At 37.2% G+C, this 12148-nt stretch overlaps 2 protein-coding genes across 4 annotated transcripts in view; one reads left to right on the forward strand and one right to left on the reverse strand.

Annotated features, from left to right (window-relative positions):
• The window catches only part of UFSP2 (UFM1 specific peptidase 2), a 29972-nt gene that overhangs the window by 16266 nt on the left and 1558 nt on the right, over window positions 1–12148 (forward strand). The window contains exons 11-12 of one of the 2 annotated variants that reach the window (XM_011364005.2): window positions 670–794; window positions 3071–3181. In XM_011364005.2, coding sequence (XP_011362307.1) covers window positions 670–794; window positions 3071–3157 — 212 coding nt within the window. In that variant the 3' untranslated portion in view covers window positions 3158–3181. Of the gene's footprint in view, window positions 1–669; window positions 795–3070; window positions 3231–12148 lie in introns of those variants that run through there. The other variant, XM_011364004.2, reaches the window with a different exon arrangement.
• On the reverse strand, window positions 3298–6592 carry ANKRD37 (ankyrin repeat domain 37). Of its 2 annotated transcripts, XM_011364003.2 has the most exons (5): window positions 5787–6586; window positions 5436–5588; window positions 4518–4609; window positions 3785–3988; window positions 3298–3528 (listed from the first exon to the last, which is right to left on the reverse strand). In XM_011364003.2, coding segments are annotated over exons 1-5 (921 nt in total). In that variant the 5' UTR covers window positions 6258–6586; the 3' UTR covers window positions 3298–3527. The 2 variants fall into 2 exon arrangements, with proteins under 2 accessions (XP_011362305.2, XP_011362303.2); XM_011364001.2 differs by lacking the exon at window positions 3298–3528 and having other exon boundaries at window positions 3781–3988; window positions 5787–6592.

Genomic DNA, 12148 nt, shown 5'->3' on the forward strand with positions numbered 1-12148 from the left:
AGAGAAATGATAACTGTGTTCATATAAAGAGTTGAAAGCAGTATGGAAAAGAGGTTATGGTCACTCAACTGAGCACCCTATGTCCTTTCTGTCACTAACTTGGCTGGCTGTGTTGCATTATTGCTAAGTGCTTAACCTCTGGGCTTTATTTGTAAAATAAAGGATTGGATTAGCTATTCTAAAGATTTGTGATTCTGTGAGGAATAAGACTTGTCCAGTGATGGCAGAAAGCAAGCTAAGAGGGGTATGTAGAAAATGGAGGTAGGCTGATTTCAGCAGAATATCAGAAAGAACTGAATGAGTGGATGGCTGTATCATGGGAAGTACTCAGAGCAGGCGGCGCATGCCCATCTGCTGAGAGTGGTACCAGCAGTGATTGTCACTGTGTTCAGAGTTTAGGCTCTCTATGGCACTTCCTAAATCCACTTTAGATAATTTTGTGGCTATGGCAGTGGAATATAAACCTTATATGATTATAGATATGATAATATCTTTTCCATCTTAAGGATATGATTTTATCTTTTCAGAATGTATTTGACATTGTGGTCTTTCATGATATAGGCAAGTCAAAATTTTAATGCTGTCAGGTCAGTTAATCTTTTTAAATTGAAATTGAATAGGAAGTTATTAACGTACACCCTCTCATATTTCATATTTCCTCTTCTGTAGGGGGAGGAGTTTTGGCCCACACCATACTAGGAGTTGCATGGAATGAGATTACAGGGCAGATAAAATTTCTGATTTTAGACCCACATTATACAGGTGCCGAAGATCTGCAAGTTATTTTGGAAAAGGTAGGTATCTGTTTAACACAAATTTACATGCAAGGCAAAGGATAGTAAACTGGTTGTTAACAAAAAGAGTACAGACTGAGGGCAGAGATCCTCCCTGGAAGGAGGTATCTCAGGCTGTGACACTCTCTAGACAGGGGGTACCGGAGGGAACTAAAGTAAAATTGCAAAAGACAAAATTTAGTTTAGATTTATATAAAGACTCTCAGTTATTAAACTTAATAATGGGACACAAAGCTCATAAATGTATTCCTATCGAAATTTTACTGCTTTGCATAAATAAATATATTATGGTTTATCAATGCCTTGAAATTGGAGAGTGGGGTATATAATCTTTATAATTTTAGAAATTAGCGAAAAATAGCTGAGCAATATGTTGGATATTACGGAGGCTTGACTACTTTTAATTTATTTACATATAACTTAATCTCATTCTATAAGGGATTTGAATAGAATAATGGAATTGCTCTATTAGCACATATAAGAAACCATGAAGCCAATGCTTGGCTATCAGTAGAACTATTAACTCTCACATAACTCAAGAATCTAGGGCACTGTCTTAGTCCATTAGGGTGGTATAACGGAATACCATATATTGGGTGGCTTTTAAACAACAGAAATTTATTTCTCACAGTTCTGGGGACTGGGAAATCCAAGATCAAGGCACATGCAGATTCACTGAAGGCCTTCTTCCTAGTTCATAGACAGCAGTCTTTTTCACTGTGTTCACTTGTTGGGAGGGATGAGGGACCTTTCTAGGGCCTCTTTAATGAAGGCACTAATCCTATTCCTGAGGGCTTCACCTCCATAACCTGGTTACCTTCCAAAGGCCCCAACTTCAAATATCATCACATTGGGAATTAGTTTTAACATATGCATTTTGGAGGGACACAAATATTCAGTCAATAGCAGGGGCCTTTGGGAAAGTTCTGCCTCTGCCTCAACCCTCTTGTGAAACTTTCCTGTTTGACATTCCCAGGCCAGTCACCTCAAAGGAAAGAAGCATGGCTCCCCTATCTACTCTCATCTATTTCTGGTTTGGGGACCCTTGCTACTCACTTCTCTTTAAAAAAAATTGACTCTGGTTACCTGGAGAAGGCCTACATGTGTGAAAGGATCCCAAAAAGATTAAACAGAAATAGAATAAGCCTTTTTTCTATTTATCATTAAGAAAACAGATTTTAGGACATTAAATTAATTAGAGTTTTGCTAAAGATAAGCTTATTTTTGTATAGAAACAGGTCTCAAACAGAATCAACCAAACTTAATGGCTGGGAGCAGTGGGAGTAGGAATGGTAGAGGATTTTTAAAATTTTTTTACTTTCATCTCGCTTGCATTTTTACAATGTGTACCTTATTTCTGCAATCAGAAAAAGAAAAATGAAAGAATTAAGAGCATCTCCACTCAATCCTCCTGCCTCCACACTACTAGAAAAGAGAGCTAACACACCATCTTCTGTAAGAACTATGAACTTTGACTTTAGGTCCCCGCCAGAATAACCTGAACTTCTGAGTCAGTCAGGATAAGGAATAAGACTTCTACTGGTCACTCACTCAGTGATATTTTAAGAGTCCTAGCTAGCCTCCTCACAAGTATTTTGCAAACAAAGCATTTCATTTCAGAATGATATAACACAGATTAGTTGTTAGCTGTGTCTTTAAGAAATCAATGGCCCTAGAAGAAATTTGATAAAACTTTTATATTCACAATGAGATTTTGTTTGAAAGTAATTTTCTCTGCTGTGGTAAAGGATTGATACTGACATAGAGAATGGAAAATGGAATGATTACAGCCTGAGGGAAATGAAGGGTGTGGAATGCAATTTAAGGGGCAAGCTCAGATTTCTCACTACCATATTTCCTCATAGCTCAGATGCCTCTGCGTGATACATATTACAGTCTTTTATGGACTACTAAGAAAAACAAACTGCTAATTACGCTATCACATGCCATCCACTGCCAGAATTGTAAACCGATATATCTTAGAATTAATAAAATGTGGAATTTGGAGTATAGTTACCACAAGGAAGCTTTTCTCTTTTTTTTTTTATGATTTCTATGATTAAATACCATAGAATTTAAAAAAAATAATAATTCTATCTGAAATAGAAATGAGTTACTTTTCTATGCTTTATAGGAATTCAGGTCTTTGAATTATATAGGTATTTAGGGTCTTAATCCACGATCCTGCTGACAGAGCAGGATTGTAAAATGTTACAATTTCGATCCTATAGACCTGTAACTATAAAATGTTTTCCTTTCCCTTCTTTCAAATCTAGGGCTGGTGTGGATGGAAAGGCCCAGATTTTTGGAACAAGGATGCTTACTATAACTTATGTCTTCCTCAGCGACCAAATATTATTTAAGATATCTTGGAGTCAAAGACAGTAGTAAGTTTACTATAAATTTAATAAAAAATACATTTAATTTCAGATTAAATCCTGGGTGTAGTTTGATGGTTTAACCTATAACTTTTGTTAAAGGTTGTAAATACTACACAAAAGAATTTATTCTTTAGACATTCCTTTAATGACTTAAAAGACAAAGAATGCACAACCAAAATATAACAGGCATGTAAATACATGTATTCTTAAAGGTTATCTTCACTTAGAAGAAAGTTTTCCTCCTTCTTAGAAGGAATTTAGACCTGATGAGCGACATGCCATAGCTTGTAGCTGAACAGTAGATCTGCACGAAGTGAAGGCCTCTTCAAACCTCTTCATAACCAACATGACATCTATTGTTGAAAAACATAGGCAAGATTTTAATACTAAAAACTTTTTCAAAGAGTTGATCTCTCCAAGCTTCCACCATGCAGGACAATTTTTGGTCTCTAGAATTGAGTAGTAGTTACTGTAACCAGTATTAAAATGTTAAATGAGGATGAAAAGATATACTAGAAATAAGACTGCTAATATTCAAATGAATCAGTAAATTCTGGGCTAAATAAAGAGATCCTTGAGGGAAGAAGAAAGAAACTATGAGTTACTTACCAACACTTCCTTTTCCCATTTGTATTTTCTGCACTTCCAAAACTTCGTTTCAGTCTGAGCATTGGAACACAGTGATCTCTATCGGATTGTTCACTTGGTGTTTTTGTCTGCATACATTTAATTGTTGTAAGAAACTTAGCACATTCTGGAAATCCATATGACCAAGCAAGATCTTCAGCTGTTTGCCCATTCTTATTACATAAACTGAATTTAAAACAAAAATTGAGTTATAAAAATTGACAGTTGTTTAGCCTTTTTAAAAAAATACCTTCCTAACAAAGGAGCTTTGGGCTCATACAAATGTTGATTGCAAATAGAAGAGGTAAAGGAAGCATAGAGAAATTCCATTTTTGCTCACTATTGTATCTTCAGTGGCTAGCAGAGTCCAGCAAGAGTGGGCATTCCAGTTTTGAATGAATGAAAGAGTATTCTGTGTTCAGTACAATGAATAAGTACCAAAGTCCTTGAGAACTTCTATAGAATGTTTTCCTAAACCAAAACTAAGGTGTAATACTGCCATAATAGATGAGCAGAACTACGCCTCTGATTGCTCAGGATCAGTTTTTTATTTATTCAGATTGAATACTAGCAGATGTTAAACAGTTAGAGTTAACATTTAAATAATAACACTAAATTATCAATTAAGCAAGCATCATTTTAAAAAGCACATGTAATTAAGCTTCAGCAGTCTGATTAATTTAATACATTTTAAAGCCACTGAGTTTATACTTACTCAATTTGGGCATCACTAGCTACAAGCAGGCTAAGGCATTCCAGGCTTCCAACTTTTGCTGCCTTGTGTAGTGGAGCTTCTCCAAAAACATCCTTAAAGATAAGACAGCACATTTTAGTCTCTCTTCAAAACACCCAAGTTGGTGGGTGAAGTCTACTTATTGTTTGAGGAAACTATCTGAGGTAGTTACATTGTACTGGACTGAATTTTTTCTTCAAATTTTTTTTTTATAAACTTCATTTGGTATGCTGTTAAGTACAAAGTTTTCATTAATAAATATGTGCAGCCACATATATTAAAATTTAAGTAAATAAAAGCAAAATAGAGTTCTAAAGAAGTAAAAAGTTTATAATTTAAAATTCACCATACTTTAATTAGTCAATGAAAGATGCAGACTACCATAACAAAGTTCTGTAGGAAATTATAATGGTCGTGAGCATGCCTCACAAATATTTCAGTTGCTATACCGAGATTTTTCATTCGATAATGTCGTAATTGTACCTTTGTATGCTTCCAGTGTACTAGCCGGTAGCCGTATATATTTCTAATGAATACTTGTAATGTGGCTAGTCTGAATTGAAATGTGCTATAAATGTAAAATACACATAGCATTGAGAAAACATATGAAAAGAAAATGTAAAATATCTATCAGTAATGTTTTATATTGATTACATATTGAAATAATACTTTGGATAAATTGGGCTAAATTATAAAATTAATTTCATGTTTCATTTTACATAATGTGGCTATTACAAAATTTTAAATTACGTTATGTGTCTTGCATTATATTTCTATTGGACATCGCTGCTATAGACATGTTTATAACAACTGAATATTTTGGCGTCTAAGAAATGTTTATGTGGATTTGGGGTGAGGGGAGGGGTGCACACACACAGTAACAATCTGTTACCTAGTTACCTGTTGGTTGAGGTCAGCGCCCATTTGCAACTGCCAGAGGAGCAAGCAAGCACAGCCACCACCTGCGGCCAAGTGGACAGGCGACTGCTGGCAGGGATCCGGGGGTGCATTGACGGAGGCCCCGGCCTCCAGCAGATCCTTCAAACTATCCACCTGCGGAAAAATAACAGCTCCAGCATCCCTCTTGCCTTTGTCCTGTCCCACGCCCGCCTGGGGTTGAAAACCTTCTAACTAAAGAAGCTTGACTCAGCAGCACCCAGTGGTCAGTCCACTGTCACCCGTGCTAGCGCTCCCAAGAAGGCAGACATCTGGAAGCTTAAGCCTGTAGGACAAAAAGGGCCCCAGTCTTACCTCTGAGTTGAAATCAAGAAACAGCATTTCCCCACCTAAAGCAGAGGACAGGAGTCCTTGGGCGTGCAGAGCGGTGTAGCCCTTGCTGCAGACTGGCAGGTAAGAGTGCACAAGCAGCCCAAGTGCGGGAGAATTTAAAGATCTCCGAGGCGGGCTGGCTGGCGGGCCCCTCACTGCTGCGCCCCAGCTCTGGCAGCGCTCCAACAGCCTAACCCTTGGCTGCGGGGCCCTTCCCAGCCCAGCGGCTGCCGCACGTACACAAACACTGGCATGTGCAACCCGGAACCAGGGGCTGCTGGCTAGGTGGAGGGAGGAGGAAGCGGCGCGGGCCCGCCAGCCGATTGGCCAACCGGGAGGAGCCAGGCCCGCCCGCCTGTGGGCGGGGCCCTGGCACCCCACCCCACCCCCCACGGAGCCCTGTGCGCTTGCGCCAGGGAAGGCGGCCTCGGAGCTGTTGGGACTCAGCGGCATCCATAAGGCACGCAGAGTTTGACACGTCTCACACTAGCGTGCCCAGCATTTTAGTCCCTGTGGAGAAGTGGGAGTCGCGGACGAATGTTTTGGTTTCTGCTAACACGCACGTAACCAGGAAACGAGGGAGCAATAAGGAGCCCTGCAGCACCACCTCTGGAAGAGACTAAGCGTGGTGCTGGCGCCGTGTCCCCCGCTCTCAGCTCCGGAGGAAAGAATGAGGGTTTCTTATGCCTTCAAGTTCAAAATGGCCCCAGCTCGCTTCTGTTACCTACAACCAGGACAGTTAAGAAAGAAAACGAGAGCCGAGGGGGGTGGGGAGTACTGTGAGCTAAGGGCATAGGTTTTATCACAAGGACTGTCCCACCCCCAAAATTAAATGATTTATCAAACCTGACCCATTTGGGTTTAAGATGAAACCATGCCCATATTGAGAAATCCTGTAAAATAAACCAACCACTGTATCGTGTTCCCTCCTGGAGATAGGTTAAAATACACTCCTGGACTTGTCCTTTGAGGAAATAGAGAAAGTCCAAACGATTAAACTTGAGCTTGCTGAGACCGGGACGACAGGAAGGAAGGAAACGTGTATTTTCCCTCACACATGGAGAGAGTTCACAGATAAATGAAGAGACCCAGGCCAAGGGCTTTTATGACATTGGGCTCCTCCCCACTGGCAGGGCTTACTGAACCTCTGAGCTGCTCAGCGGGGAAAGCAGGGGTAGGGGAAAGCAGGGGTAGGGGAAAGCAGGGGTGGGGGAAATGGCTCTCTTGGAGCTCTTTATACTGTTTAACTTAAGTTATTCCTTTTTTGTAAAATTTTAGAAACAGACTTCCTGACTTCAAATTGTAGCCCTTGACCGCATGTATAATCTCTTGATTATCTTTTCTTAAGCACTGTTTTAGCTTTATCTAGCTAAAAACTAAAGCTCCAGTCATATATTTCCTTTCCCTAAAAAAGTCTTCAGTGAGTCCCTTTTATCTACTGATACTTTTGAGAGCAGGACTGAAAAATAGATATGTTTATTATTATGCTTCTATAGGACAAGCTCATTGTTCTCTAAAAGTAAGTAGCCTTTCGGTTATAATTTTGGTTACAGCATATTGTTTATTTTTTAATAAGAGCCATACGATAATTTTGCAATGATAAATTTATATTACTGTACTGATGGCACTGACCCAAGGGGTAGTTTTAAACATTTTTATTCATATGCATGCTTGAACTTAGATGTGGATATATATTCAAACACATATAGAATCATGCTTTCGTTCTGTATTTTTTATATTTAAGCTATTTACAGTTCCTTTTTATGATATTTAAAGAACATACTGCAAAGATATTGTCAGATAAGGAGAACACATGTCCATATTGCCAGTTTTCCTTTTCTCATGTTTATCAATTAGGTAAGCACTATTTTTTAAAACATATAATTAAGCTTCAGGTTTGCACAGATGTTTATTTTCAGGAATTCTTAACTAATACAAGGTATTATCAGAGAAGTTCTTAGTTCTAAACATATGTACTGCAATTAACATATAATGGGATATTTGTGTGATGAATGTGCCTACATCCTTTTCCTTTAAAAGAGGATTCTGTTCAGCATGCATTAAGTCTGGTAATTATTGTTAACTTCCTGTTACATATGTAAGTTTCACAAGGAAAGAGAATTTAGTGAATTGTTAAATCTTTCCTCCCTTTAATCACTATGCACTTGCCCACTGTCTTATCTAGGTATCCAGTTTACCCTTAGTAATGGGCCTAAAAGCTTTCTTAAAACTGAACAAAGCTAGTGGAGCACAAAAATACACAGAATCAATACATTTGTAGGACAATATCTTATTGACAAGTAACTGGAGTTTTTAGTAAACATGTAGCCAGTGGGATCAATTTTTTAAAAGAGGAAGATAGTCTAAGATGCATATTCAACACGTACTCTTCTAAGCAGTGCTAGTTCCACTTTTGTTTAAGTTACTGGTAAAAGTGTTTCCAGAAGGCAGATGTCATTCGAGTGAGTGCTTAAAAAGATGTTGAATGATGATTAAGTGACCAAATGAATGAAAAATATGTGCTGAGTCTTGAAGGGTATATAAGAGTTCGCTAGGTAGTTCAGGAAGGGCAGAATATTTCTAAGAAGTGTAAAATATCTTCCAGTGTTGAGAGAACTGTGTGTAAAGTCTGATTGCAGTAAATGTTACACATACAGCAGTGATGTGAAATAAAAAGATTTACAAATGAGAAGTTATATTAAATGATCCCTAATGTCAATTCCAATTTATTATTATAGTAAACTGATATTGAGCACTTTCTATGCCCAAAGATTAATACAAATAGGTATTATTATCTTCTTTTTACAGGAAAGGAAACTCAGGCTTGGAGAGATTCAGTAACTTGTCTAAGGTGATATCATTATTAAAGGGTGGAGCTGGAACTCACGTAGTTTGACTACAGAGCCCACATTCTGATTATAGCTACATTTTAAAATAATTTTGGTCTTTGTTGGTAAATTCAAAGCTATTAAGATTGGCTTCTTTAAGCAAGAGAAAGTCCTTAGAGAGAATTATTACAATCCATAGAAAAACAACTCTTTCATATAATGATGGATGTTAATGTAGCCTTGTTTCTAGAATTGAATCTCCCACAGTGTTTAGTCCAGTATTTGGTGGAACCAATACATAGGCTAATTTCATCTGTTTTCTGTGTGCCTTTGTTGACCAAAAAAGTGATTGGAAAACATTCCCTAAGTGTACAGCATTGAAAGGAGGAGTGTTTGGCAATACCTACTAATCCCCATTTATCATTATTATATAAAATGTAATTAAATTATGTATAATTAGTAATAATTCCATGTAAAACTCTATCTCTAAAGCAAATAAAGTAATATAAAGTAAAACTGAAATTCTCAATAGTTGGCTTCACATGTTTTACTTAAATCTCTTGAGAACTTCCTAACTTCAAAACATTTTCAAGTTATATTCATCAAACACTTCTGAGTATAATGTCCTTATTGTTTATTGCCAGTCATTCCACTGAGCCTTAAAAGTAACTAAATATTTTATTATTAAAAATGAAATATGGCAAATATACTTCTGTAGCTCATATACTGAAGATGATATATCACTCTAGATAAGAAATCTTCAAAAACAGAAGGTGATAGGCAGATTTGAAATTTCAATAAACGGTCCTTGGTTTTCAAAGTTTATTGAAAAGGACTTTGAATTAATCGAATATAATTTAGGCCTTCGTTGGCATTCGCAGTCAGGAAACCCATGATCACAGTATGAGTGTAAAAACAAAAGGATTTCCCACAAAGAAAATTTTTATTCACTTTAATAAACTCTTTCAGCTTTGATTACTCAAACTTTTTGGGGAAGGTGATAAATTGTATAGCAATTCTAAACAAATTGCTGCACCAGGACATTGTGGCACAAAAAATTTAAATAGATAAAGGATACTCATCCTCTTCCATGATATTTAATTCCTAAGAGCCTATAATCTCGAGGGCTCTGATCGGCCCAATGGTAACATTTATTTAAATGTCTACTTCTTCATTGTTTTGATAAGAACTAGGAAAACTTGGAGGGTGTCATTATTTTGCCATTTCCCCTCCTAGGCATGTGTCTTCCTCCTTTCAATGAAATGTTGTAGAAATTACCAATAATTAATTCATAAAACCGAATGCACTAGGGGAAAGAGCAAAAAATTGGTCTTTAAAATTAAAACTTTAGATGGGAAGAGCTAGGTTGCTATTGTTAGAAAGGACAGGTCCCAGATAAGCAAGTAGAGAAGGCTATAATGAGCCATATGGTCCTGGATTTGTTGAAGACACAAATATGAACACAGCTCAATATAGATACAAATGGATAGATACTGAAATAATTATGTGTGTATACATAATACATTTCTTAGTTCTGCCTACTGTAGAGGGCCTAGAAGCAGTGACACCCCAGTAGCAATGAACACAGCTAGTGTTCAACCTTGGTTTCTAATATATTCTTCCAGTAAAAGAAACCAGAGCTCCTTGGAGAAACTGCTGATACTAAGGGAGGGGCAGGGAAAATACAAGATGAGCCTGGAGCATTTTGTAGTGCTAGAAAGTAAGGAAGTGCTCAAAAACAAAAGGATGGGTACATGTCAAAGGGATACAGAAATCAACCTGAAAGAGCTCCCAACGGCCAAAGTTGGAACAACCTGAACAACATAATTTACTGTTGGATTAGAATTCAATAAAATAGATATCCGTGGTCCATACTGATATAAATAATTGAATAAATAAAGAAACATGAGAGAAAAGACAATTCTTCCTTACAAAAAAATTCTAAACACATCCTGTAGAAACTCCGTGCTCCAGGAAGTGGAGACCAATCATCCCCTCACCCTGCCCGCTTGAGTGTTGGTTACACATAATGACTTGCTTCCAAAGAGTAGAATCTAGGAAGCGGGGGAAAAATGGTAATTTTACAGTGGAGAAACCTCTCAAACACTGCCTTGGCCAGATAATTGTTAATATCAGTGATAAGTCATGCTAATAGCATGCACACCTGGCATGATGTGGTGAGGTCACTTTGCCTCTTGATATTCTTTCCTAAAGCCCATAACCCAAGTCTAGCCATAAGTAAAACATCAAATAAACTCAAATTGGGAGACGTCTGTGGGATAGCTGACCAGTATTCCTCAAAACTCAATGTTATAAAAAACAAGTAAAATCTGAGAAACTCACAGACCAGAGGGGGCTAGGAGACATGATGACTAAATGTAGTATGGTCACCTGGACGGGATTCTGGAACAGAAAAAGTATATTAGTGGAAAACTAGTGAAATTAGTGAAATCCAAATGTAGGGCTTACTTCATGGTAATGTACCAATTTTGCTTTCTTAGTTATGACTAATATACCATAATACTGTAACATTAACGAAAGAAGAAACAGGGTGAGGGAATTCTCTGTACTATCTTTGCAACTTTTCTGCAAATCTCAAATTATTCGAAAATATAAGGTTTATTCTAAAAAAGACTCTAGGTAACAAAATTAAACCACTGAGTGAGAAGCGAGAGCTGTAATTCTTAAGAAAACTAAATTGAATGCTTTCAAAGTTATCAAGTTGCTGAGGAAAATGCTTTCAAAGTAGATGAGGATGAATTAACTGTAAAAGATGAAGAGAAATAGTTCTACACTACATTTACAATGGAGCCAACAAGAGTATATGATTTTGCACATCCAATTAGCACCTATCTCCAGGCAAGAGAGTGCCTTTACCAGAAGGCTCTGTATGCTTCCAGCATTAGGCCTTTACTCTCAACTTTATGAAGGACATGGAAGCAACCTAAATGCCCATCAACGGACGAACAAAGAAAGTGCGGCAATTACACAAATGGAATATTTTTAGTCTTAGAAAGGGAAATCCTGCCATTTGTGATAACCTGAATGGACCTGGAGGACAAGTGAAATAAGCTAGACACAGAGGAACAAATATAACATGATCTCATTTATATGAGAGATCTAAAATAGTCAAACTTATAGAAGCAGAGAGCAGAATGGTGCTTACCAGTGGTTGTAGGGAGGGGCCAACAGGAGGGGGTATAGAGTTTCAATTATGTAAAGTGACTAAGTCCTAGGGATCTACTATACAGCATAGTGCCAATAATTAGCAATATTCTATTGTATACATAAAAACTTGCTAAGAAGGTAGATCTTATGTTTAGTGTTATAAATAAATAATAAAAAAGTGGGAGGAAACTTTTGGAGGTGATGAATATATTTAGCATTGATTGTGATGGTTTCATGGCTGTACATTTATCTTCAAAACTTAATCAAGTTGTATACATTAAATATGTATTTACAGTTTTTTTATGTCAGTCACTGTAATAAAGTGATTTTTAAAAAAGAAAAAAATTA

This window comes from Pteropus vampyrus, unplaced genomic scaffold (genome assembly GCF_000151845.1).
Source record: "Pteropus vampyrus isolate Shadow unplaced genomic scaffold, Pvam_2.0 Scaffold92, whole genome shotgun sequence".
NCBI lineage: Eukaryota > Metazoa > Chordata > Mammalia > Chiroptera > Pteropodidae > Pteropus > Pteropus vampyrus.

Coding starts and splice junctions, on each gene's coding strand:
- ANKRD37 (XM_011364001.2), bottom strand. CDS start 6,257: ATGCCGCTGAGTCCCAACAGCTCCGAGGCCGCCTTCCCTGGCGCAAGC. Junction 4,610..5,435: donor GCGCTGACCTCAACCAACAG/GTAACTAGGTAA, acceptor CTTATCTTTAAG/GATGTTTTTGGAGAAGCTCC. Junction 3,989..4,517: donor GCTAGTGATGCCCAAATTGA/GTAAGTATAAAC, acceptor TTTTAAATTCAG/TTTATGTAATAAGAATGGGC.